At 46.1% G+C, this 27932-nt stretch overlaps 1 protein-coding gene across 3 annotated transcripts; it reads right to left on the bottom strand.

The window, feature by feature from the left end:
* Window positions 1–3487: 3487 nt before the first annotated feature.
* On the bottom strand, window positions 3488–27701 carry KDELR2 (KDEL endoplasmic reticulum protein retention receptor 2). 3 transcript variants are annotated; one of them, XM_025378464.1, is made up of 5 exons: window positions 27447–27701; window positions 17301–17401; window positions 11944–12102; window positions 8683–8939; window positions 3488–5581 (listed from the first exon to the last, which is right to left on the bottom strand). In XM_025378464.1, exons 1-5 carry the CDS (start codon window positions 27535–27537, stop codon window positions 5218–5220), a joined length of 972 nt encoding a protein of 323 aa, XP_025234249.1. In that variant the 5' UTR covers window positions 27538–27701; the 3' UTR covers window positions 3488–5217. The 3 variants fall into 3 exon arrangements, with proteins under 3 accessions (XP_025234249.1, XP_025234251.1, XP_025234250.1); XM_025378465.1 differs by having other exon boundaries at window positions 3490–5581; window positions 8687–8939; XM_025378466.1 differs by lacking the exon at window positions 8683–8939 and having other exon boundaries at window positions 27447–27695.
* Between the last annotated feature and the right edge of the window lie 231 nt (window positions 27702–27932).

A 27932-nucleotide genomic window follows, 5' to 3' on the forward strand; every position in this document is an offset into this window, starting at 1 on the left:
GCTGGGGTAGTCTCGAACTCTAGACCTTATAATCTGCCTGCCTTCGGCCCCCAAAGTGCTGGGATTACAGGTGTAAGCCACTGCTACTGGCCTTTTTTTTCTTTTTTTTTTTTTTAGACAGGGTCTTAGTTTGTCATCCACACTGGAACACAGTGGCCCAATCTTGGCTCACTGCAGCCTCGACCTCCCAAGGTTCAAGTGATCCTCCTGCCTCAGTCTCCTAAGTAGCTGGGACTACAGGTGCATGCACGACACCTGGCTAATTTTTGTATTTTTTGTAGAGATGGGGTTTTGCCATGTTGCCCAGGCTGGTCTCAAATTCCTGAGCTCGAGCAATTCACTCACCTCGCCCTCCCAAAGTGCCAGGAATACAGGTGTGAGCTACCATGCCTGCCAAATCCTTTTTTGTTTTTTGGTTTTTTTTGTTTTTTGTTTTTTTTGAGATGGAGTCTCACTCTGTCACCCAGGTTAGAGTGCAGTGGTGCAATCACGGCTCACTGCAACCTCTGCCTTCCGGTTCAAACATATTCTCCAACCTCAGCCTCCTGAGTAGCTGGGATTACAGGCGTGCACCACCACGTCCAGCTAATTTTTTTTTTTTTTTTTTTTTTTTTTAGTAGAGACGGAGTTTCATCATGTTTGACAGGCTGGTCTCAAACTCCTGATCTCTGGTGATCTGCCTGCTTCGGCCTCCCAAAGTGCTGGGATTACAGGCATGAGCCACCGTGCCCAGCCTCATGCCTGCCAAATTCTTAAAATTAATAGTTCTTTTAAAAACAGGATTTGTATAGCTTAGCAATAAGATAATGTTTCTACATAAACTTTTGTTAGTATAAGTAAAGGTATTGTGAACTTAATGTTACAAACAATAACAAAAATCTACAAAACAATTTAATTTCAAAGAGATACCTTTTGGGAAACTGGTATTATACAAATTTTATTTTATTTTATTTTTGAGACAGGGTTTTGTTCTGTCCCACAGGCTAGAGTGCAGTGGTGTGATCTTGGCTCACTGCAGCCTCCACCTCCCAGGCTCAAGCAATCCTCCCACCTCAGCCACCTGAGTAACTGGGACTACAGGCACCCGCCACCATGTCTGGCTAATTTTTTTGCATTTTTAGTAGAGACTGGGTTTCGCCATGTTGCCCAGGCTAGTCTTGAACTCCTGGCCTCAAGCCTCCCAAAGTGCTAGGATTACAGGCATGAGCCACAATTTTTTGTTTCTTTTTTTTTCCTTTCTCTTTCTCTCTTTTCTCTTCTTTTCTCTTCTCTTTTCTTCTCTTTTTTTTTTTTTTTTTCAGAGGCTCCCTCTGTACCCCAGGCTGGAGTACAGTGGTGCAATCTCCACTCACTGCAACCTCCGGCTCCTGGGTTTAAGCAATTCTCGTGCCTCAGCCTCCTAAGTAGCTGGGATTACAAACGCACACCACCACACCTGGCTAATTTTTGTATTTTTAGTAGAGACGAGGTTTCACCATGTCCAGTTTCAGGCTGGTCTGGAACTCCTGGCCTCAAGTGATCCACCCTCTTCAGCCTCTCAAAGTGTAGGGATTACAGGTGTGACCCACTGCGCCCAGCCCACAAATTTTCTTTTTTTTTTTGAGACGGAGTCTCGCTCTGTCGCCCAGGCTGGCGTGCTGTGGCCGGATCTCCGCTCACTGCAAGCTCCGCCTCCCAGGTTCCCGCCATTCTCCTGCCTCAGCCTCCAGAGTAGCTGGGACCACAGGCGCCCGCCACCTCGCCCGGCTAGTTTTTGTATTTTTTTTTTAGTAGAAACGGGGTTTCACCGTGTTAGCCAGGATGGTCTCGATCTCCTGACCTCGTGATCCACCCGTCTCGGCCTCCCAAAGTGCTGGGATTACAGGCTTGAGCCACCGCGCCCGGCCTTGCAAATGGCTTTTAAAGTGCAGGGACAAAAGGAATTGTTTCAAAACTAGAGAAACACCCACAGCACTTCCAGTAGATTCCAGGCTACAGATTCCAGTTAACCCAGATAGTTGTGACCAAGGTTGGGTGGTACTGGGCAGTGCTCTGGTTTTTGGAAATTCCACATCTGGCCACTAGAGGACAGAGGCACACAGAAAAAACCCACACAGATCCAATCAAGCAAGCCTAGATGGGTGGCTGCTTTAGGAAGGTACCTAGGAGTCAATTTCTTCCTTTTTTTTGCAATGGGGTCTCACTGTTGCCCAGGCTGGGGTGCAGTGGTGCGATCTCAGCAGCTCCATGCTCTGCCTCCCAGATTCAAGTGATTCTTGTGCCTCAGCCTCCTGAATAGCTGAGATTACAGGTGTGTGCCACCACACCCGGCTTATTTTTTTATTTTTAGAAGTGGGGGTTTTACCATGTTGGCCAGGCTGGTCTCAAACTCCTGACCTCAGGAGATCTGCCCACCTCAGCCTCCCAAAGTGCTGGGATTACAGGCATGAGCCACTGCGTCTAACAAGGTTATGAACCTTCTGGCAAAACTGACCTATACCAAATGAGTCAGAGGGACTCCTGCCAGAACCAGTTTCCACCCAGCTTTTGAAGTGGCTGTCTCGAACTAAGCAGAAAGTCAGGAGGGGCAAATATGATTATTGTATGTGTACCAAGCTCTGGCCGTGAGCTTTGCCAGCAATAGCATCCCCGGCTGTTTACCTATGTAACTGATGGCAATGAGGCTCACGTGAAGTCCAGGGCCAGGGAGTACAAGTGAGGGAGCCAAGCTGCAACACATGCCAGGGCCCAAAGCATGTGCTTTTCTTACTCAGGGTTCTCATAAACCACTATGATCTCCATTAAAACCACTTCTCCACCTGCTCTTCTCTTAGCCAGAGCGTGAGGAAGCAGGGAAACTTGTTCGAAGTTTCTTTGTGATTGAACTGGACAGGGGAAAAGATTGGTCTCTGTTAAGGAGCCAATGGCCAGAAGCCTTTCTTCTTTTATTATTTAAAAATTTTCATTTTTACTTTTTTTTTTTTTTGAGACGGAGTCTTGCTCTGTCGCCCAGGCTGGAGTGCAGTGGCGCGATCTCAGCTCACTGCAAGTTCCGCCTCCCGGGTTCATGCCATTCTCCTGCCTCAGCCTCCCGAGCAGCTGGGACTACAGGGACCCGCCACACCCAGCTAATTTTTTGGGGGGGGATTGTTAGTAGAAACAGGGTTTCACTGTGTTAGCCAGGATGGTCTTGATCTCTTGACCTCGTGATCCGCCCACCTCGGCCTCCCAAAGTGCTGGGATTACAGACGTGAGCCACCGTACCTGGCCTTTTACTAGTTTTTTAAATGAGATTTGGTATTGCTATGTTGTCCAGCTGGTCTGAAACTCCTGTCAAGTGATCCTTCTGCCTTAGCCTCCCAAAGTGCTGTGATAATAGGCATGAGCCACCAGGCCTGGCTGGAAAGCAGCTTTTCCTATCATACCAGTTACGGGGCAAATCTCTGAACTCTGCTTTATTTCTCATGATGCTGACATTGAAAAACACACAAATAAACACCTCAATAAAAATATTAATTACCTGGTAACCTTTATTCGGGAAGTGAAAGTAACTGTGAAACAGTGCTTCATAAGGCATGGCATACAAGGCCTTGGTTTCCAATGCTGGCAAGGATGAGGCCCAGTCCCACGCTCGCAGGCACCCTTGCTAAGATGTCCTCCTGGGTGACCAAAACGGTGGTAACAACATAGCCAAAGTTACTTTTACTTGGGTAGGATGGCTGCAGAAGGCATCACTATGCAGAGCTTCCAGACCTTTCCGTGCGTCATGCTCTCCAGAGGATGTGCCAGGTGTGTTGGATTTGCATGCACAAAGACAGGTGTGCGCCCCACCCACCCCGGGCTGGGCAGCAAGATGTCTGCTCACCTACTGCACTAGACTTCCCAGCCTCCTTCCACACTCAGAATCCTTAAGGAGGATGAAAAGAGACCACAGAAACTAAAGCAAGACTAGGATGCTGCAAGGAAAGATGCTCTGATACACAAAAGCCAAAACATGAGGCAAGGAGGGAAAAGTAAAATGAGGCATACAGACAGGAAGTTAAACTATGCAGTTACACTGCTGATTTAGAAAGATGTTAAGACACACACTAGATACAAGTGAAACCCATCCTGCTCCCTTCCTCCAGAAGACATTATAATGCAGAAAGCAAAAATACTACATCCTTCTTGTCGTCAGCACTGTTAGTATTCAACACTTTAATATTTATGGTGTATCACATAAAAAACAAAGTCATATACTTTTGCATTAATAAAAAAATAGCAAATCCATATAATGGTAAAATCAGGAAAAAAAATTCTAGTATTTCCACAAAATACATAATGTCTTACAGATGATTATGTGGACTTTAAATGTTTGCAGCCCTACAGAGCTTTTGTTGCCAATTGAAAAAAAAAAAAATCATCCCAACATAGGATGTTCAAAAAGCCTAATTCATAAAAAAGACAATTTATTCTATGTTTAATATAGTGTTTTTTAGGATGGTAACGTTAAGTCATGCAAGAGCTCTGGAAAACAAAACAAGAAACTATGATGTCAGCTGTGGGTTAAATAAAAAGAAAAAAACCAACCACACAAAAAAGAATATAAGGAATGGTTAGTGGTGCTGCCAATTAAAAAAAAAATTGTAAATCATCTTACCACCCAAAAGTGATATGGAAAACTGTTTGAATCTGAGCATGGACATGGTTGTAGTCATCTTTTGGAATTATAAATGAAAGTGACAGGTAACTACTTGTGTTCCATTCCTCAGAGGAGTAGATTCCCATATCCAAATGATCATGAATGCCCCTCCCATCCCACACTCAGATGGAAAGCAGCCAGAACTCCTGCTGCTGGATTCTTCAGCACCCTTGGGACAGTCTCCAACTGACACTTCGCAGCAGAGGAAGAGGGCAGGCACCTTTGGTGACTCTTCAGTGAGACTCCATCAACATTCAGAATCTTAAAATGTTGGTAATGAAAACCATGGACCTCCAAGTCATCCTTACCAACCTCAAATGTAGTGTTGTGACATCCAACGAAGGACTTCCACGTCACATGGGAATAAATTTGAACAGATACATCCAATTGAACATAGTGTCTCAGATTTCAAACAAATACAGCTCATCTTTTGCCAAAAAATAAATATAGTGGAATGCAAGTTTGAGGGATGGAAGAATATATAATCTACCAACTGTCAAGGAGTACAATTTCATTGCAGACACAAAGACTCAACAGTTTCAAAGAATTTTTTAAAATTAAAAAAAAAGTTTGCACTTATTCCTCACAAAGTCTTCACTTTTGAAACTATCCCAATTGAAGCTACACACTGAATTTATTAATACAGCATTAAGTTTCTTTGTGTAAAAAAATCTTTGTACACAGTAATAAAAAAAGATAAGGCAAGATGCATTAAACAGAAACCTTCTGGCTCTTTTCCTCTGCGTTCTTACAGAGCCACTGATGACTATCTGCAACAAAAGAGTTAAGTTTCTGATTTTCCGTATCAAGCATCTTATGCCTTTGCTGTGGTAAGAATTCTGTCCGAGCACCCTGAAGGACAGATGCTGGTGATGGTCTTTGGCACTTATGCTGGCAAACTGAGCTTCTTTCCCTTGAGTACTAGAATTTCAAAGAGAAGAAAAGAAAACAAAAGGTTACTGATATTGACAAACTTAGCTTCCTTCTTCCCATTCCTAGAAGTCTCCCACACACAAGATTCTACATAGTAAGGTATAGGAAATAAGCAATTGTATTTTAAAAATACAAATTTCATCGAAAGTGCCACTAAATTCATAGTGGCTTTTTGTTACTATGACTTTCACCCTAATCAATATATAGTAAAATATAGCTTATGTAGGGAGGCCTGTGAAATTCTGGGTACTAAAACATAAAGGCCGGGTGCAGTGGCTCATGCCTGTAATCCCAGCACTTTGGCAGGCCAGGGTGGGAGGATCCCTTGAAGCTAGGAGTTCAAGACCAGCCTGGGCAAAAAAAGTGAGAACGACCCCATCTCTGTAAAAAGATTTTTTAAAATGAAAGAGGTGTGGTGGCATGCATCTGTAGTCCCAGCTACTCAGGAGGATGAGCAGGGAGGATCACTTAAGCCCAGGAGTTTGGGACTGCAGTGAGGAAGGATCACACCACTGCATTCTTGCAGCCTGAGTAACAGCATGAGACCCTGTCTCTTTAAAAAAAAAAAAAACAAAACACAAAAAAGATGGCTAGGTGAGGGAGCTCACACCTATAATCCCAGCACTTTGGGAGGCAGAGGTGGGCGGATCTCCTGAGGTCAGGAGTTCAAGACCAGCCTGGCCAATATGGTCTTGGTACACCATCTCTACCAAAAATACAAAAATTAGGCTGGGCACAACCATCTCTACCAAAAATACAAAAATTAGGCTGGGCACAATGGCTCACGCCTGTCATCCCAGCACTTGGGGAGGCTGAGGCAGGCGGATCACCTAAGGGTGGGAGTTTGAGACCAGCCTGACCAACACAGAGAAATTTCATCTCTACTAAAAATATAAAAATTAGCTGGGTGTGGTGGCAGGTGCCTGTAATCCCAGCTACTCAGGAGGCTGAGGCAGGAGAATCCCTTGAACATGGGAGGTGGAGGTTGCAGTGAGCCCAGATTGCACCACTGCATTCCAGCCTGGGCAACAAGAGCAAAACTCTGTCTCAAAAAAAAAAAAAAAAAAGGGCTAGGCGCGGTGTCTCACGCCTGTAATCCCAGTACTCTGGGAGACCGAGGTGTGGTGGTGCATGCCTGCAGTCCCAGCTACTAGGGTGGCCAAGGCAAGAGAATCACTTGAACCTGCAAGGTGGAGGTTGCAGTGAGTCGAGATCGTGCCACTGCACTCCAGCCTGGGTGACAGAGTGAGACTCCATCTCAAACCAAAACAAAACTAGCCAGGTGTGGTGGTGTGTGACTGTAATCTCAGCTACTCGGGAGGCTGAGGCAGGAGAATCGCTTGAACTTGGGAGGCAGAGGTTGCAGTGAGCCGAGAGCAAGCCACTGCATTCTAGCCTGGGCGAGAGAGAAAGACTCGCTCTGGAGGAAAAAAAAAAAAAAGGAAAGATATAAGATATATATGCTCTTTTATTTTGAGACAGAGTTTTGCTCTTGTTCCCCAGGCTGGAGTGCAATGGCGTGATATCAGCTCACTGCAACCTCCGCCTCCCTGGTTCAAGAGATTTTCCTGCCTCAGCCTCCCGAGTAGCTGGGATTACAGGCATGTGCCACCACACCCAGTTAATTTTGTATTTTTAGTAGAGTTGGGGTTTCGCCATGTTGGTCAGGCTGGTCTCAAACTCCTGACCTCAGGTGATCCACCCGCCTCGGCCTCCCAAAGTGCTGAGATTACAGGCATGAGCCATCGCACCCGACCTATATATGCTTTTTACCTAGCAATTCCACCATTAGGAATTTTACTGTATAGTTGGATTTTTAGCCTGGGATCTGTGGTTGGGTTTCAGAGGTTCCTGAATCCCCCAAAACTATATGCATGCATTTGGGTGCATATGCATAAATATGCTTTTTTTTTTTTGAGACAGTCTTGCTCTGTCACTCAGGCTGGAGTGCAGTAGCGCGATCTCGGCTCACTGCAAGCTCTGCCTCCCGCGTTCACACCATTCTCCTGCCTCAGCCTCCCGAGTAACTGGGACTACAGGTGCCTGCCACCACGCTTGGTTAATTTTTTTTGTATTTTTAGTAGAGACAGGATTTCATGTGTTAGCCAGGATGATCTCGATCTCCTAACCTCGTGATCCGCCCACCTTGGCTTCCCAAAGTGCTGGGATTACAGGCGTGAGCCACCGCACCCGGCATAAATATGTTTTTTTTTTTCTGAACAAGTATGATAGCTTTCATCAAATTTTTGTAAAGTTCACATGTCCTATATTCATACAAATGCAAAAAACAAGGATGCTGATATAATGACTGGATTTTAACAGCAAACCAGTAACAGCCTGACCAGCCATGAATAGGGGGCTGGGTAAATAAATTATGGTACATGCACATAATGAAACACTCTGTGGCTACTGAAAATTTTGTAGATTTCTAGTGACATGAAAAATGTGAGTGGGATAAAAGCAGTGTATAGAACAGCATGTGCAGTTTAAGTCATGTGTCTGTGTATGCACAGAGAGGTATCTGGTGTTATGTTTACTGAAACACCAGATGAATTTTTTAGTGAAAATGTGTCATTTTAGGAAAAGTGATTGCAAAAGAAAAAGGATTCTTATATTTAAAAAGACAACATCAGCTGGGCGCGGTGGCTCAAGCCTGTAATCCCAGCACTTTGGGAGGCCGAGACGGGCGGATCACGAGGTCAGGAGATCGAGACCATCCTGGCTAACACGGTGAAACACCGTCTCTACTAAAAAATACAAAAAACTAGCCGGGCGAGGTGGCAGGCGTCTGTAGTCCCAGCTACTCGGGAGGCTGAGGCAGGAGAATGGCGTAAACCCGGGAGGTGGAGCTTGCAGTGAGCTGAGATCCGGCCACTGCACTCCAGCCTGGGCGACAGAGCGAGACTCTGTCTCAAAAAAACAAAAAACAAAAAACAAAAAAAAACATCCTGATCCAGAATGTTACTGGTCAATCACAAAAGTGTTTCTCTGGAGCCAGTTTATGAGAGAGTGCCCGGTTAGAAGAGTGCCGGGCAAGGGCGCTCCTAAAAGAACATGTGACTCTAGAAACAACACAGGCCACATCCAACATACCTTTTGTAATGTACAAGTAGAAGAAGTCACAGTATAGGATGGTCTGGACTACGCCGGCCACCACAGCAATGAGGTCAAAGAAGCCCTCAAAGTAAAAGCGCCAGATCCAGTTGACAAGATACAAAGCACGATAGAGGCCAAGGAAGAACAAGTAGTGCGTGGTGATGGTCTCGGCCTCCCCGGTCTTGCTGATCATAAAGAGCTGTGGAAGGATAGCCACGGACTCCAGGTAGATGGAGAAGGTCCAGAGGATCTAGAAGAGAAATGGCAAGCTTCCATCAGGACCCACTGCCCACCAGAAGCTCAGAGGAAACGCTCTTGCTTGCTTTACCACAAAGCAGCTTGAGTGGGGAGTGGGGCATGTCGGCCCAAAACAGAACAACAACTTGGCAACTGCATAACCCAGTGGTCCCCAACCTTCTTGGCGCCAGTGATTGGTTTCATAGAAGACAATTTTTCCACAGACCAGCAGGGTGGATGGATGGTTTTGGGATGATTCAAGCACATTGCAATCATTGTGCACTTTATTTCTATTATTACTATAATATACAATGAAATAATTATATAGCTCATCATAATGCAGAATCAGTGGGAGCCTGAGCTTGTTTTCCTGCAACTAGATGGTCCCATCTGGGGGTGATGGGAGACAGTGACAGATCATCAGGCATTAGATTTTCGTAAGGAGCACGCAACCTAGATCCCCCACATGTGCAGTTCACAATAGACCTTGTACTCCTATGAGAACTGAATGCCTCGCGCTCCTATGAGAACTGAATGCCACCACTTATCTGACAGGAGGTGGAGCTTGGGCGGTAATGTGAGTGATGGGGAGCAGCTGTAAATACAATGAAGCTTCACTTGCTCACCCACCGCTCATCTCCTCCTGGGCAGCCTGGTTCCTCACAGGCTATGAACCGGTACCAGTCAGTGGCCCAGGGGTTGAGGACTCCTGGCATAAATCACAGAAACTTAAGCAACCTTTAAGAGGCAGGGCACTGCCAGTGTGACAAGCTGGGTAACCTGGACATCTCTACCACTTTGAATTTTCATCACCCTGTCTCTCCAGGTTTATTTTTCCTGCCTCGATTTTCTATGAATCTACATACAGACATTTCTCCTGGACAAGCTTGTCCTGCTCCAGATCTGGGATACCAAATGAACCCTGCTTTCCGCCAGGGTTGACAATACTGATAATTGGTAAGTTCCTTCTACTTCCTTGCTGCTGTTTTTCCTCGCTGACTGATCTTGCCAGACTACTGAAATATTTTTACTATTTTTCTTATTCCTTAAGCTTTCTGGTGTGGTTAAATCAAAGGGGTAGAAGTCAGAATTGTAATTATGGAAATTCTCTGCCCAACATATGACTTTATTCATGATGATAACAGAAGGACTTTCAGAGGGTCCTTGAGTGTTTTAAAAGTCCAGGCATGGTCGGGCGTGGTGGCTCACGCCTGTAATCCCAGCACTTTGGGAGGCCTAGACAGGTGGATCACCTGAGATCAGGAGTTCAAGACCAGCCTGGAAAACATGGTGAAACCTGGTCTCTACTAAAAATACAAAAATTAGCCGGGCATGATGGCGGGTACCTGTAATCCCAGCTACGCGGGAGGCTGAGGCAGGAGAATTGCTTGAACCCGGGAGGCAGAGGCTGCAGTGAGCTGAGATCATGCCACTGCACTCCAGCCTGGGTGACAGAGCGAGACTCCGTCTCAAAAAAAAAAAAGTCCAGGCGCTCCCAGCATCCATCAGACACTCAGAGTAGCACAGTGACTTGATCGGTCCCAGGATGTGGAGCAGCACCATTTGCCTGTTCAGTAAGGAAAGAAGAGGTAAAAGAAGAGGTACTCGGGAGCAGATCAGTGCACTGCACAGTGCTAGGGGCACCACAAACCACCTTTCCTAAAGGCAAGAGGTGCAGAGTGCTGCTACGCAAAGTAATAGACACAACATCAGTGCACATCTGTACATGAAAAGGAAACAAAATGTGGGCTACAGGAGGGAGACTGTGTTCTTCCAACACTGGTACGGGCAGGGCTGTGTTTGGTACCACAGAAGTCAAGATAATGAAATACAGTTTCAAGTTTCTATTTCAAATGAATCAGACCGTAAGCTGTCAGCAGACACCCAAATATGTGGGTGCTTAATTCTCATCTACGATTTTTTACACCAGTCATGAACATTGCACTAGAGTTTGCCAAACCAGAAAATAAAAACAAAAAACCCCATGAAAACCTACATGATGTGCAAACATGCAAACAGGTCCATTCACCTAGATGACCAGAAATGACCACTAAATAACTTTTTTTCTTTAGATGGAGCCTCGCTCTGTCGCCAAGGCTGGAGTGCAGTGGCTCAATCTTGGCTCACTGCAACTTCTGCCTCCCAGGTTTAAGTGATTCTCCTTCCTCAGCCTCCTAAGTAGCTGGGATTACAGGCGCACAACACCACACCCAGCTAATTTTTGTATTTCTCTTTTTTTTTTTTCTGTGATGGAGTCTCACTCTGTCACCCAGGCTGGAGTACACTGGTGTGATCTCAGCTCACTGCAACCTCCACCTCCTGGGTTCATGCCATTGTCCTGCCTCAGCCTCCCAAGTAGCTGGGACTACAGGCGCCCACCACCACACCCGGCTAATTTTTTTGTATTTTTAGTAGAGACAGGGTTTCACTGTGTTAGCCAGGATGGTCTCAATCCCCTGACTTTGTGACCCGCCCGCCTCGGCCTCCCAAAGTGCTGGGATTACAGGCATAAGCCACCGCGCATGGCTGATTTTTGTATTTCTAATAGAGACAGGGTTTCACTATGTTGGCCAGGCTGAATGCCTGAACCTCTGACCTCAAGTGATCTGCCCACCTCGGCCTCCCAAAATGCTGGGATTATAGGCATGAGCCACCAGGCACAGCCCTAAATAACCTCTTTTTTATTTTCCCCCAAGACAAGAGTCTTGCTCTGTGACCCAGGCTGGAGTATAATGGCGTGATCTTGGCTCACTGCAACTTCCACCTCTTGGGTTCAAGCGATTCTCCTGCCTCAGTCTTCTGAGTAACTGAGATTACAGGCACGTGCACACCACACCCAGCTAATTTTCTGTATTTTCAGTGGAGACGGTGTTGCACCACGTTGGCCAGGCTGGTCTCGAACACCTGACCTCATGACCCACCCAAAGTGGAGGCTGAACTCTGCCTCGGCCTCCCAAAGTGCCGGGATTACAGGCATGAGCTACCACGCCTGGCCCTAAATAACCTTTTAAACTAACCTCAAGAGGAGAGAAATCATGATTGACTAAAAAGGAGAGGCCTCCCACAGGGACCACCAGAAACTCCACTCGGAAGGTATCGTGATTTCCATCGTAGGTTGCCTTAAATTTCAGGTAGATCAGGTACACTGTGGCATAAGAGCAGGCAAGGTAGATAACCTACAAGCAAAAGAAAAAAATACCAGGTGTCAATACCTTGCCACTGTTCCAGCTCCCCCAGCTTTTTTTTTTTTTTTTATTACCCATGTATTTGGAAAGGCAAGATTTTCTTCCTTAGCCTGTTTTTGGAATTTTAAAACTTATATATAGTAAAATTCTCTTTTTTGGAGGTGTTCAGTTCTGAGGCATAACCACCACCAAAATTAGGACACAGAACAGTTCCATCACCCCCAAAATTCTGCTATGCTGCCCCTTTGCAGTCAAGCTCCCCCAGGCTTCCTTCACCTCCTGCAATGCAATCACACTTATGTTCTTCGCCCGTGGTTTTGCCTTTTCTACAATGCCACATAAATGGAGTCATATAGTACGTTGCCTTCTGAGTCCAACTTCAGTTAGCCTAATGCATTTGAGAGTCAACCAAACTTATTGTGTATACAGCAGGTCTGCCAATAACATCCTTTCGTTGTAACATTGATGAGAAAATAAACTGGTTCCCGGCTGGGGCCACTGTCCACATGGCGTTCGCACGCTCTCCCCGGGTCCATGTGGGTCTTCTCCAGATACTATGGTTTCCTCTTACATCTCAAAGATGTGCTTGTTAGGTGAACTGGCATGTGAACTGTCCTAGTGTGAGTGTGGGTGTGGGAGAGCACGCCCTGTGATGGAATGGCATCCTGTGCAGTGGGGGAAAGTTCCCTTCTTGAACCTGAGCTGCTGGGATAGGCTCTGGCCACCTGGGACCCTGAACTGAAGTGGGTTGGAAAATGAATACAAATTATGGTAAAATAAAAATTCATAAAGTAATATACAATAATTATACAACCGTACAATAAACAATGTAGTACAAAAGCACTCAGTGAGCCTGCTATAATTGTTATTGTTTTTTAACTTTATGGTAGTAGGAGGTACTCCTTATAATTTTTGCTTTGCAAACATATACTTTTTTTTTTTTTTGAGATGGAGTCTCACTCTGTCGCCTAGGCTGGAGTGCAGTGGTGCGATCTGGGCTCACTGCAAGCTCCGCCTCCTGGGTTCACACCCTTCTCCTGCCTCAGCTTCCTGAACAGCTGGGACTACAAGCGCCCGCCACCACACCAGGCTAAGTTTTAAGTATTTTTTTAGTAGAGACGGGGTTTCACCATGTTGGTCAGGCTGGTCTTGAACTCCTGACCTCAGGTGATCCGCCCGCCTCGGCCTCCCAAAGTGCTGGGATTACAGGCGTGAGCCACTGCACCAGCCTGTTTTGGGTCTTTATTTAAAAGTCTGGTGGTGTTTTTGGGACCAGAAATATGCTGTAGGAACTTAACTCTTACTCATGTCAATCAGCCTATGGTAAAACTGGCTTCAGTGTATGTTGTTTCACTTCAAGAACCTACCAATGACATTAAGTGAGGGCCTAGTGTTAATAATTTGTTCCTTTTATAGCTGTGTCCATTGGTGGTCCATTGTATGGATGCACCAGTTTATTTATTCACTCACCAGTTGAAGGACAGGTGGTTTCTGATTTGGGAGGACAGTGGATAAAGCTGCTGTGAACATTTGCGTACAAGTGTTGGTGTGAATGTAAGTTTTCACTTCTCTTGGGTATGTACTTAGGGGTCGGATTGCTGGGTCATATGTTAAGTGTAACTTTTTTTTTTTGAGACGGAGCCTTGCTCTGTCGCCAGGCTGGAGTGCAGTGGTGCAATCTCGGCTCACTGCAACCTCCACTTCCCGGGTTCAAGCAATTCTCCTGCCTCAGCCTCCCCAGTAGCTGAGATTACAGGCGCACGCCGCCACACCCAGCTAATTTTTAGTAGAAGCAGGATTTCATCATGTTGGCCAGGATGGTCTTGATTTCCTGACCTCGTGATCCACCCACCTCGGCCTCCCAAAGTGCTGGGATTACAGGCGTGAGCCACCATGACCAGCCATAAGTTTAACTTTATAAGAAACTGGTGTACAAGTACAGTAGCTCATGCCTGTAATCCCAGCACTTTGGGAGGCCAAGGTGAGTGGATCATTTGAGGTCAGGAGTGCAAAACCAGCCTGGCCAGCATGGTGAAACCCCGTCTCTACGAAAAATACAAAAATTTTTTTAAAAAGGCCAAATAACATGTATTTCTCTGACCCCAAAGAAAAGTCTGATATTCTAAAATTACATCAGCTCTCAGACTGCAGAAATTAGGCTCAAGGATCAAATAGCAGGTTTAGTCCAGGAACAGAAACACCTGAGAGCTAGCTGTCCTGCCTAGCACTACTTCTCCCCAGGAAAGACAATGTGAGAACATCTAGGCAGATGACTTAATAGGAAATTGACAGCAGTCATGAAGCCCTTATATGCTTTTAAAAAACTATGAAGACACTAAATTGACCCTGACACTTCATATTTGCAAATAAACAGTCAACATGGTATTAAAATTGTTGTTCATACCCATATACCAAAGAACTACCCCCAAAAGGAATCAAGGAACATTAATACACTATTACAGGAGTTCTCTCCACACAAAAATATATGTGCACATATGTGAATAAATACAAAACAAAATCTACATGCATAAACAAAACACATATCCATCTACACGGGCACTGAACCCTCTCAGCACATCCAGCCAACGCTCACAGCAGACAGGCCTCTCACCAGGACCTAGCCTGCGGCCAGCTCAATGTTAATAAAAACTTCATGGACGTTATTTCCACTAAGGCCTTAGCAGCAGCTGGAGAAGAACAGCTGCTTCTCTCCTCTCACCAGCACATAGAAGTTAAAGTAAAAAGACACGAGCACCTCAGGTCTCAGGCCAGACTTTCAGGACATTGTGCTTAGAAACTACGACCAAGCAAGCATGGATTCCTCTGAAACCTGGGCATCCTGAGTGGGAGGGAGGATTCTTGTTCACACATCTCAAGTTTTAACTTGCCTAGACAAGTGGGGACCTAACTTTTTTTTTTTTTGAGATGGAGTCTCACTTTGTCGCCCAGGCTGGAGTGCAGTGGTGCAATCTCGGCTCACTGCAAGCTCTACCTCCCGGGTTCACGCCATTCTCCTGCCTCAGCCTGCCGAGTAGCTGGGACTACAGGGACCCGCCACCATGCCCGGCTAATTTTTTGTATTTTTAGGAGAGACGGGGTTTTGCCATTCACAGGATGGTCTAGATCTCCTGACCTCGTGATCCACCCGCCTCGGCCTCCCAAAGTATTGGGATTACAGGCGTGAGCCACCACGCCCAGCTCCTAACCACTTTTTTTTTTTTTTTTTGGAGACGGAGTCTCGCTCTGTCACCCAGGCTGGAGTGCAGTGGCCGGATCTCAGCTCACTGCAAGCTCCGCCTCCCGGGTTCACGCCATTCTCCTGCCTCAGCCTCCCGAGTAGCTGGGACTACAGGCGCCCACCACCTCGCCCGGCTAGTTTTTTGTATTTTTTAGTAGAGACGGGGTTTCACCATGTTAACCAGGATGGTCTCGATCTCCTGACCTCGTGATCCGCCCGTCTCGGCCTCCCAAAGTGCTGGGATTACAGGCTTGAGCCACCGCGCCCGGCCCTAACCATTTTTAAGTAAGCTCACTTCCTGAATACTAGGTTCCCATCACTTGGTAATGAAGAATCCATTATAAGTGACTCAAATTTACTTTTTAGTAAAGACCAGACTCACATATTGCTTTGTCTCCTTTCAACAGTGCTTATGAAAATGCTCCTGAACACAAAATGTTGGGGGGAGGTTGTTTAGATGCCATACCAAATAGGATTCAGTTTAAATATTACTTCCTTGGGTGTGCTAATAACCAAATGTCCTAGAATAGTGCCTGGTGCACAGGTGCTCAGTATTTGTAGAATGAAGGAAAGAAAGAAAGAAATCAGACTCCTATTACATATCCCGAGAGCCCCTGTTTTGTTTTGTTTTTCAGACAGGGTCCTGCTCTGTCACCCAGGCTGCCAGGCTGGAGTACAGTGGTGTGATTATGGCTCACTGCAACTTCAACCACCAGGGTTCAAGCGATCGTACCACTTCACCCTCCCAAGTAGTTGGGACTACAGGAGTATGCCACCATGCCTGGCTAATTTTTGCATATACATATATATGTGTGTATATATATATATACACACATACACACACACACACACACACACACATATATTTAGAGACGGGGTCTCACTATGTTGCTCAGGCTGGTCTCGGATTCCTTGGCTCAAGCAATCCACCCACCTTGGCCTCCCAAAGTGCTGGGATTACAGGCATGAGCTACTGTGCCTAGCCTGTTTCATTTTTTTTATACCCATAGGTTCGCAGTCTCTTATACTTTTCCTTTGTAGCACCCACCATAAATTGCAGTCATTTGTACTGCCATGATCTGTGTACTCTCCCACACCAGAATAGAAACTTCTGCTTATTTTCTGCCACATCCTCAGTTCCCAGCTCTATAGGTGTTCACAAGCATGAATTCAACACTGTGCGAAAGAACTGAAGCTCACGTAGTCTACAACTTCCCCCAGTATGGGGTGTGCGCCACCAGTGGTACACAAAGTGTTAGGTGGTGTGCAAACATTTTGAATTTTAATAGTTATACATTTGTTTTAATGTGAATTCAAAAAAATACAAGAAAGACAACAAAGGTGTTATAGATACTAATGCTTCGGACAAGTTGAAAGGTTTAAAAAATATGTTACTAAGTAAATGATGGCATACAGATCATTTAAGCATGGCAAATGTAATAAAAATGACACATACACAACAGTTTAAGAAAAACTGACTCGGTGGAAAAGAAAAAAGGTAGAAACCTATACACAGTTCCTCACACAGCAGCAAAATGAGACACTGCAACTAGGAGTCCTGCTTTCATTCCTTGTTATGTACCAACTTGCTGGATTTCTCTGGGGACTCTGTAATTTCCCACGGCTTGAAAATATAATGGTTACCCCTCTTCCTTATAGAGTTATCGAGAGCTTTAGATTTATCATACTTAAGGAACCTAAAATAAAAAAAGCTCTAACTTCAAAGTATTTTAATTAACTACTGTTTGAAACCAAAAATGTATGCTTACTGATAACTCGTTTATCCCCAGTTATATGTACAACGTGGTGTGAAAGTTTTAAAGTCAAGAACAGCATATTAAGACATTATTTTTGGAGCATTTTAATTAAAAATATACAGCTGACATAAATTAAGTTTCCATAGACCTGTGCACTGTAGATGAAATACACTCCAGTGGATGGCATACCATACCTTCATAGATGTGTTATACAATGAAATAAATGAAGTAAAAAGATCCAGGTAACGAGTTGTGAAGACCAGTGCAAACAGAAGCTGGCTTTTCCCAGAAATACCTGGAGAAACAGAAGGGAAGTATTAGAAAGGCCTGCAGAGCTTTAGGATTCCTGTGGATCACACTGTACATGGAGTGCAGACAGGGAAGGAGGGGTGTGTGGGGTCAAAGGCCCAGGTCTGGGGAGGGCTCTGAATGAACAAGAGCAGTTGTAGTTTTTCTATCCCTTAACGTTCCCAAACATGCCCCTTTTGGGAGGCTCTAACAGGTTTTTCTGTCTCACTATAAAGGGCGACCACAGGAAAGGGGCTTCATTATGCCAGAATGTGTATCATTCAAAGGAATCTTATATTTCTCAAACATATCTCCTCAGGCAGGAACAAATTTCTCAATAATTCTGCTGTCACTTAGTGTTATAACTTGTCTCTTACATTCAGATTTTTCTTTTCTTTCTTTTCCGCCGAGACAGGGTCTCCCTCTGCTGCCCAGGGTGGAGTGCAGAGGCACGATCATAGCTCACTGCAGTCCTGACCTCCTGGGCTTAAGCAATCTTCCCACCTCTGCCTCCAGAGTAGCTGGGACTAGAGGTGTGAGCTACCACACTCAGCTAATTTTTAAACATATTTTTTGTAGAGATGGAGTTTCACCATGTTACCCACACTGGTCTTGAACTCCTGGGCCCAAGCAATCCTTCCAGCTTCCCAAAGTGTTGGCATTACAGGTATGAGCCATCTCGCCGGGGCCTTTCTTTGCATGATAAAACAGTATCTCCATGGTGAGAAATCTTTTGAGAATGAAGATGGAGTCTACTGTGATTAAGGGGGATGAGGAGTCGAATGAGAAGCACTGACTCAGGTAAGAGTTGGGCAGGAACTCCCGCTGGAATAATGGCATCACCTTTCCATGGTGACTTCTTTGCTAAGAGCGGCAATTACTTGGATATGTTAAGATTTTTAAAGCTTCCGTCTCAGTTGGGCATAGTGGCTCATGCCTGTAATCTCCACATTTTGGGAGGCTAAGGCGGGAGGATCGCTTGAACCCAGGAGTTTGAGACTAGACTCTGTCTCTACAAAAAATAAAAAAGTGACAGCCAGGCAAGGTGGTACACACCTGTGGTCCCAGCTACATGGGAGGTTGGGGTGGGAGGATTGCGTGACTCTAGAAGGTTGGGGCTGCAGGGAGCTGTGGTCACATCCCTGACCCTGTTTCAGAAAACAAATTAATTAAAACAAAATAAACAGAAATTCCACTGTATTTGTATAAAAATGTTCCTGAATGCTAGGACAACATGAAGGTGGTAACCCACAACTACAGCCGGTCTTCAAAAGCAGCTGTCTTTTTTAAAGCCTTGAAACTGTGTTTCCACCTCCAACCACCAACCCACCTCCAGAGCACTGCATGGCACAGCCACACTCAGCCAGGAAGGCTGGACATTTATGTGGTGTGCACACAGCTTTTCTGACATTTATATTTGACCAAATATTTACTTGACAAAGGACATGAACTATGGGTTTCAGATGCTGGAGACTGAGCGAATGCATTAAAGAAACTGAAGACTAACTAAATGTCAGAACCCACCTACCCTCATCTATAATGCAAACTTCACACTATTACACATTTTATTAAGTATGAATTTAACAGAAATGTTAAATGAACTTTCACCCAAATCATTCACAACACTCCTCTGGAACGTGAAAAGCACATTATTTTTCTTTTCTTTTTTTGAGACTGGGTCTCACTCTGTTGCCCAGGCTGGAGTGCAGTGGCACAAGTACAGCCCACTGCACCTCTGACCTCCCTGGGCTGAGGTGATCCTCCCACCTCAGCCTCCTGAGTAGCTGGTACTACAGGTGGGTGCGCCACCACGCCTGGCTAATTTTTGTATTACACGTTGTTTTTCAATATTTTAGGAACAATCATTTTGCAGCTTGCTGAAACTGAAAGCCTGAATGTAAGAATGTTACTTTCTCAGATGAATAACTGTAGTCCCAGCCTATTCACATACACACCTAAATAGAAATGGAAGAAAATGTTGACGCCACCCTTCCAGATCCATCAATAGAAACCAACTTCAAGGGCCAAAGGAGGAGACACAGACAGTAAATCTGCTCTGCTTAGTCTTTCCCCCAGTAACGGATAACTTATTTTTTCCTACAGAGATCAATGTTCCAAAGGGGAAATAACAAGGCTGCTGCTATCCAAGAAAACTGGAGGTTTCGGAGGGGGAAGAAGAAAGAACAGGGAGCAGCCAGACCATACCTGGTGTTTGTTGAAGCCTTGAGAAATCAATTTCTAGCTTACTTCCTATATGGTTCTTTCCAATATTTTAAATATAGGCATACAGGATACAGATAGATGAATTTTGTGGGAAAGGGTTTTACTCTAACAGAACTTTGGAAATCAGGCAGATTTGAAATTGTGTCCTCATTCCCAGAATTCCTATACTGAAAACCAGGGTCCATCATACTGTCTTTACCAGCCCCCCATGGGGACCCAGCTCACATCCCACCTCCTCCGGGAGGTCATCTCTGAAGATACCCTCCCTCGGGCTGTTGATTCATTCAGCAAGCACATAAGGGGAACTACTTCATGCCAGCTGCTGCCCTAGCTCCAATTACAGTACTTATAAAAATACACTGTGATGATGTGGTTCCTGCCTCTCCTCTCCCCCAAAACCCCACTCAATACCAAGATCTTTAAAGGCCGGGGTCATGCCTTATTCCATCTTGTATTCCCTGCATGGGACACTGGGCCCTGACACACAGCAGGACTCAGAAAATATTTGCTGAATGAATACATGGACAAAAGAAAATGGAATTCATTTTATCTTCATGTCATGGGGGCATTCTCATTTCATGGTATTTTGGGAGAACACTTGTGAAGAATGTGCAGGTCATACTGTGTCTCTGTGACTGTAAATAGGGCTCTGCCCTAATTTACTACTAGCTGGAGGGTGAGAGAGCCCCGAGTGCGCACAGGGCAGTGGGTGGTTTGCAGTCCGTCCATGGAGTAGCATCCACGCAGGACCGCCTTGCTGAAAATCTGCAGATGCTAATGTGGTCCCACACCATTCTCCCTAGCCCGGGATCCTAATTAGGAAGTAGGAGCTTCTTCCTTTAACACAACAAAACTGTCCTATCTTCATAGGAAAACGGGAATCCTAGCTGAAGACAGAAGTGGGTGGGGCAAGAATCTCCTGGAGAGTTTGGGGGTAGAATACCTGCTATTAAACCAGAGCAGCTCTCCTAGTCAGTTTCTCTCCACTTTGAGATCAAAACATGCTAAGGTTACCAGGTAATAAGCTCTCCCAGAATACTTACTTTTGTAAATGCTTCTGAAACTGACATCCCCATACCAAATATACCAAACATCCATATTAAGGAGTACCACTTGTTAAATGGAAATCAATCATTAAACTTAACATCATTCTTGTCTTATCCTACTGGACTAGGTTAAATGTCTTTTGTTTTCTGTTTTGTTTTGGAGATGGGGTCTCTCTCTGTGGTGGTCCAGGCTGGAGCACACTGGTGTAATCATAGCTCACTGCAGCCTTGACCTACTAAGCTCAAGCAATCCTCCCAATGAGGTATTATACATTACAAAATAGCTAGAAGAGAGGTTTTCAAATGAAGAAATGATAAACGCATGAGGTGATGGAAATAACTACTCAGATTAGACTATATAACATACACATGTATTAAAACATCAACTTGTACCCCATAAATAGATCCAATCATAATGTATCAATTAAAATTTTTTAATCCATAACAAAAAATAATGCAAATTAAAACACATAAACCAAAAATAAGACATGAACATTTTAAAATTTGATACTGTCAAATTTCTTCTTAGAAAGGCCATGTCGGCCGGGCGTGGTGGCTCAAGCCTGTAATCCCAGCACTTTGGGAGGCCGAGACGGGCGGATCACAAGGTCAGGAGATCGAGACCATCCTGGCTAACACGGGGAAACCCCGTCTCTACTGAAAAATACAAAAAACTAGCCGGGCGAGGTGGTGGGCGCCTGTAGTCCCAGCTACTTGGGAGGCTGAGGCAGGAGAATGGCATAAACCCGGGAGGCAGAGCTTGCAGTGAGCTGAGATCCGGCCACTGCACTCCAGCCTGGGCAGTAGAGTGGGACTCCGTCTCAAAAAAAAAAAAAAAAAAAAGAAAGGCCATGTCAATTTACATATCTACTAACACCAAATCAAAAGACCCTTTCTTCACATCTTTGCCAACATTTCCCTACCCAGTGGTATGCACTGCTGTTCTTTTTTCTTTATTTGCCCGCCTCCCCCTTTTTTTTTGAGACAGAACCTCACTCTGTTGCCCAACCTGGGGTATGATGGCATGATCACAGCTTGCTGCGGCCTGGGGCTTAAGTGACTCTCCCACCTCAGCCTCCTGAGCACCTAAGACACAGGCACACGCCACCACGCCCACCTAATGTTTCCTTTTTTTTGTAGAGACAGGGTTTCACACTGTTGTCCAGGCTGGTCTCAAGCTCCTGGCCTCAAGTGATCCTTTAGCTTTGACCCCCAAAGCACTGCCACCACACCTGGCCTGCACTGCTAGTTTAATATTCAAATTCCTAACTCCTAGTGAGACTGGGCATCCTTTCATGCTTCATTGGTCTTTTGTGATTCTTCAGTGAATTGCCAACTTTGCCCATTTTTCTGCTGGGTTTTTATTTGCAGGAGTACTTTATTACAGATATTAACCTTTTGTCACGTAGGTATATTACAGATTATTTCACTCAGTTTATTGTCTTTAGCTTTGATAATATTCTGAATTAAGAAATCAATTTGGAGAGATGTCATCTTTCTTCCTCACCAGCCTGCCTGGGTGCTCTCCAGGACTGCAGTATGAACATACATGCAGGTCATCTTCTATGTCCATCAGCAAAGTTTAGTATTTATTTTTTATTTTTATTTTTATGAGACAGTTTCGCTCTTGTCACCCAGGCTGGAGCACAGTGGCGCAACCTCGGCTCACTGCAACCTCGGCTCACTGCAACCTCTGCCTTCTGGGTTCAAGCGATTCTCCTGCCTCAGCCTCCCAAGTGGTTGGGACTACAAGCGCGAGCCACCACGCCCAGGTAACTTTTTTGTAATTTTAGTAGAGATGGGTTTCACCATATTGGCCAAGTTGGTCCTGAACTCCTGACAGGTGACACACCCACCTCGGCCTCCCAAAGCGCTGGGATTACAGGCGTGAGCCATCGCGCCTGGCCATCTTTTGTACATTTTCATATCATTTCAACTATATTACAGCTTTCTTGAGAATAGAAACTTTTCTTTTTTTTTTTTTTTTTTTTATTTTTGTTTTTGAGACGGTCTCACTCTGTCACCCAAGCTGAACTGCAATGGTGTGATCACGGCTCACTGCAACCTCGACTTCCTGGGCTCCAGTGATCCTCCCCACTCAGCCTCTGAGTAGCTGGGACCACAGCGCACCACCACGGCTGGCTTATTTTTGTATTTTTGGTAGAGACAAGGTTTCACCATGCTGCCCAAGCTGGTTTTGAACTTCTGTGCTCAAGTGATCCATCCACTTTGGCCTCCTAAAGTGCTGGAATTACAGGCATGAGCCACTAAGTCCAGCCGAGAACAAAAACTTTTTTGTTTTGTTTTTTTTGTTTGTTTTTTGAGACAGAGTCTCGCTCTGTCACCCAGGTTGGAGTGCAGTGGCACGATCTTGGCTCACTGCAAGCTCCACCTCCCGGGTTCACACCATTCTCCTGCCTTAGCCTCCCGAGTAGCTGGGACTACAGGCGCCCACCACCACGCCCAGCTAATTTTTTGTATTTTTAGTAGAGACGGGTTTCACCATGTTAGCCAGGATGGTCTCAATCTCCTGACCTCGTGATCCACCCGCCTTGGCCTCCTAAAGTGCTGGGATTACAGGCGTGAGCCACCGTGCCTGGCCGAGAACAAAAACTTTTAATAGCTGCAAGCTGCTGTTCTGAATTGTGTGCCAGTACCTTGTACATGGTGGGTGGTTAATAAATGTTTGAGAGTAATGATTACTCAGAGACTGGCGCTCAAAGGAGCAGAGGCGACAACAGCTACAGAGGGAGCTGCACAGGTGATGCAAAAGCTTCTTGGAGTACTCCCCATCTTACCCACTATATTACTCCAAAAATATCAACTGTCCCATATGTGAAATGTATGGACACCATAAGCTTCAGTATGGTGTTTGGTAGGATGAAAAGTTTACAACCTACATAACAGCTAACAACAACCTAAGCGACAGGGGAAGGAGGGAAGGAGAGAGACTTATGGGGGAAGGCCCAGGGTCGTGGATCTCAGCAAGACTCCTCTAGCTACAGTAGATACACACTACTGATCACTAGCTACAGTAGATACACACTACTAATAGATACAGCACTACAGTAGATATGGCACTAATAACCATTGGCCTACAGGAAAATTTGAATAGGAAGCCCTTCATCTAAAACCACCGCTTGTTCTTCCAAGGTTATGTAGGTCAGTGTTTAGGACAAAAATAAAGTGACAACTTGAGCATACTATGGATCGAGCTGCAATAATTCAGAATAGGAGAAACTCACACTCCATTTTGGCACTCTTCTGTAAAGATAATAGCAGATACAGCCACAAGAGAATGCAGACTCAAACATGACCAACTCACCGCCCCCACTTTAAAATGGTCCTTAAAGGCAGCTGTTCTGGAATCTGACTAGGAGGAACACAGAATCTCCAGCTTCTGCACGAGTCAGCTTCATCCCTGACCCTTATGGGGTAAAAAGCACCATGGTTCCGAGACTAAAACAGAATTTTCAAAATCGGTGCTAAAATCCTAAAAATGAACCTCAGTATCAGTATTTTCAAAATGAGAAACACAATCTGGATGCACGTGTCTCCTATTCCAGTCATCTGAGAAACTCATATCAAATTCTTACTCTTTCAAAAGACTCTAAACAACTTTTATAATTTAGTATGGAAAAACAAAGCAGCTTGTCAAAGTTAGCATTTAATTCTGAATAAATGATCTGGGTGATTTACTTAAAATCAGGAAAACACACAAACCAGGACAGAAATCATCCTAAGTCTGAGAACAAGAACAGTTTAATAATGTCCCTGGAATACTTGGCAAACACACACACAAAGTTAACTAATCTATTTCTCTTCCTTCGTTAGCATTTTAGCTGAAGTATTTCATATTTTCCTGATATGCTCCTGAATCTCTCAAATGAAAACAGTGAATAGTAAAAAATGAACCGCCTGGTGCGGTGGCTCACGCCTGTAATGCCAGCACTTTGTGAGGGTGAGGTGGGCGGATCATGAGGTCAGGAGACCAACACCAGCCTGGCCAACATGGTGAAACCCCGTCCCTACTAAAAATACAAAAATTAGCCGAGCGTGGTGGCAGGCACCTGTAGTCCCAGCTACTCGGGAGGCTGAGGCAAGAGAATCGCTTGAACCTGGGAGGCTGAGGCAAGAGAATTGTTTAAACCCGGGAGGCGGAGGTCGAAGTGAGCCAAGATCACCCCCTTGCACTCCAGCCTGGGGCACAACAGCGAGACTTACTCTCAAAAAAAAAAAAAAAAAAAACCAAAGAAATCATTATTCTGGAGTTGCATTGAATTCTCCCAAATATCTTAGTTTGGATAAAAGTTTAAGAGACAGCACACTTCAAGGCTTAATGATTTGCCAGAGGAGGGGATTCTGAAAAACATATGGAAAAAAATAAAGAGACTCACACAAAGATTTTGGAGCAAAACTAAAGATTAAAAGTAACATTGCCAGGCACTGTGGCTCACACCTGTACCCAGCCGCTCAGGAGGCTGAGGAGGGAGGATTACTTGTGCCCAGGAGTTTGAGGCTGTAGTGAGCCGTGACACAGCCACTGCACTCCAGCCTGGGGGACAGAGTGAGACACCGGTCCTACTCTTTAAAAAAAAAAAAAAAAAAAAAGGTAACATCATCTGCGTGTGACAAAAAAGGATCTAAACATTGTGGTTTGGTATCAAATGTTTATTTAGGTTCCCTTAGACATTCATCTATCCAATCCTTTGAGTTACTTACTAATTGTGCTTTAATCCTGGCTATATCACTAAATTTATTTGACTCCCTAAGACTCATATCCCCACTCCACAGAATGGGAACAATAGCACCTACCTCCTAAGGTTATTTATTTATTTTTTTTGAGACAGAGTTTCACTCTTGTTGCCCAGGCTGGAGTACAATGGTGCGGTCTCGGCTCACAGCAACCTTTGCCTCCCAGGTTCAAGCAATTTTCCTGCCTCAGCCTCCGGAGTAGCTGGGATTACAGGCATGCACCACCACGGCTGGCTAATTTTGTATTTTTAGTAGAGACGGGGTTTCTCCATGCTGAGGCTGGTCTCGAACTCCTGACCTCAGGTGATCCACACACCTCGGCCTCCCAAAGTGATGAGTTTATGGGCATGAGCCACCACACCCGGCCCTCCTAAGGTTATTTTAATGACTACCTGGGATAAGCCATATAAAGCACTCGGCTGACTACTTGATATACAGCAAGTGCCTCAATGTCACTTATCCACATTGCTGCAATGATGTGTTGTCATTGGAAACCATACAATGGAGCCTCTCAGAACTATGTATCAACTGAGAGATCACCTCCAAGTCAAACACACTGGCACACGGACTTTGTAACACCCATTTTAACTGCTCAAAGGTCTTCTGGGCTTTGCTTACTTCCTGGATCTCAGTTATGATCCAAGGAGATAGGGCAGGCCTGCAGATAGCAGAGTCAGAGAAGTGAGTGGGACTTTACATGCCAACATTTTTAGAAATAAATCAGGTAAATAGAGTCTCTGCCACCCAGATCCTTCAGGATCATCTTTTACTGCCTCTGAAAAAATTTAGTTCTTGAATTCAACAAAAATTATTTCGCTGAGCATCAAAAATAAGTTTAAGGAATTTTTAAGAAAGTTAAAGCCTGGGCAACATGGTGAAACCTTGTGTCTACGAAAAATAGCCAGAAAAAAAAAGTTAGGCGTGGTGGTGCATGCATGGAGTCCCAGCTATTCAGGAGGCTGAGGCAGGAGGATTACCTGAGCCAGGGGAGGTAGAGGCTGCAGTGAGCAGTGATCGCATACTGCACTCCAGCCTGGGTGACAGGGCAAGATCCTGCCTCCAAAAAAAAAAATAAATAAATAAGTTTAAAACTCTGAAGTATGATACCTTTAACGAAATGTAAAAGTTCAAAACTATTATCTGGGAAAGACTCTTTTCACTGCCTCCTAGCAGTGCCTGCATGACATCTGTACTCCTGAACAGGGCAGCAGCCAACTCACTGGTGACGTGGAGTAAGAAACTGCAGGAACCCATAGGAGGCCTCGGCGGCCCCCGGGCGCTACAGTTTTAAGAGAACCCATTATTAGATGGAGGCACTTAGAGTTTGACAAACCAGATCGTTTCCCAAAGCAGCATTAATTACGCCAAGAAAATCGCTGAGACCTCCCCGCAAGCCCCTCCGCAACGGGTGTGATCCTGGACCCAAGGGCTTGGGTGATGCCCACACAACTCTAAGGACAGGCCTGACCCGACCCCACTACACCACACCTAGAACCTGGGCCTTGCACGGGCAGGGTGGGGAGCCGGGTGACCTCTCCCTGCGCCCGCCCCGCCTCCCGAGCTGGCTGGGCTGCCACGTCAGGCCCAGCCGGCCGCGGTCCTGCCCATCCTCCTCCCGCCTGTCCCATTGATTCGCGGGTTCCCTGCAACCCCGGGACCCCCACGCGGGATCTCGGCCGGAGAAGGGACCCTACTCAAGCCCAGGGAGGGGCCACGCCTGCCGGATCCCCCGCCTCACGCCAACTTTTCAGACAGAGCAGGGCCCCGCGCAGCCAGGTGCGCCCCGACGGCTCAAGTTCGCGCGGCGATCGAGTGCAGAGCGGGGCCCGGCGCTGCGACACCGGCCCGGCGCTCACCCCGAGGGCCCGCAGGCCGCTGCCCCCCGGGTCCGGGCACCCGTTAGGCCGGCCGAGGGGGTGTGTCGGGCCGGCGCAGGCCCCTGGCCCGTGGGGTGGCCGAGGTCTGCGGGTCCTCGGCGAGACCCGGCCCCCGCGCCCGAGCCTCTCGGGGCCTTCCCCCGCCGCTCACCGGCGCAGGAGCGCGTCTTCCAGATCTTCAGCAGCAGGATGACGATGGCCGCCAGGTGGGACAGGTCCCCAGTCAGCCGGAAGATGTTCATGGCGGCGGCGGCGGCGGTCGGCGCAGCACGGCGGCCCCGGGGCTGGGCGGCTTAGGCAGCGGCGGCCCCTGAGAGGAAGCGGCGAAGATGGCGAGAGCGGCCGCGACGTGGCCAGGGACGTGGCCGAACTGCCGGCGCGCGCGCGCGCGGGGCAGCCTGGGAGAGTGGGGCCAGGCCCCGCCCCTGCCCCGCCCCTTAAATGGGGCGCGCCCCAGCTCAGGCTCTGCAGGGCAGCTCGCAGGGACTCCCTTGCAAGAAGACCCCGGACTGTCTGCCAACTTTTCCCTACCGGGTTTTCGGCTTCTCCTCGGGGGCCCAGCAGTTTCCTTTACTTTTTGGAAATAACACCACTCCCTGGGGATCTTTTTTTTCCCTCCCACATATCAAAAGAGCTT

The sequence above is a fragment of the Theropithecus gelada genome, chromosome 3 (genome assembly GCF_003255815.1).
Source record: "Theropithecus gelada isolate Dixy chromosome 3, Tgel_1.0, whole genome shotgun sequence".
In the NCBI taxonomy this organism is placed as follows: domain Eukaryota; kingdom Metazoa; phylum Chordata; class Mammalia; order Primates; family Cercopithecidae; genus Theropithecus; species Theropithecus gelada.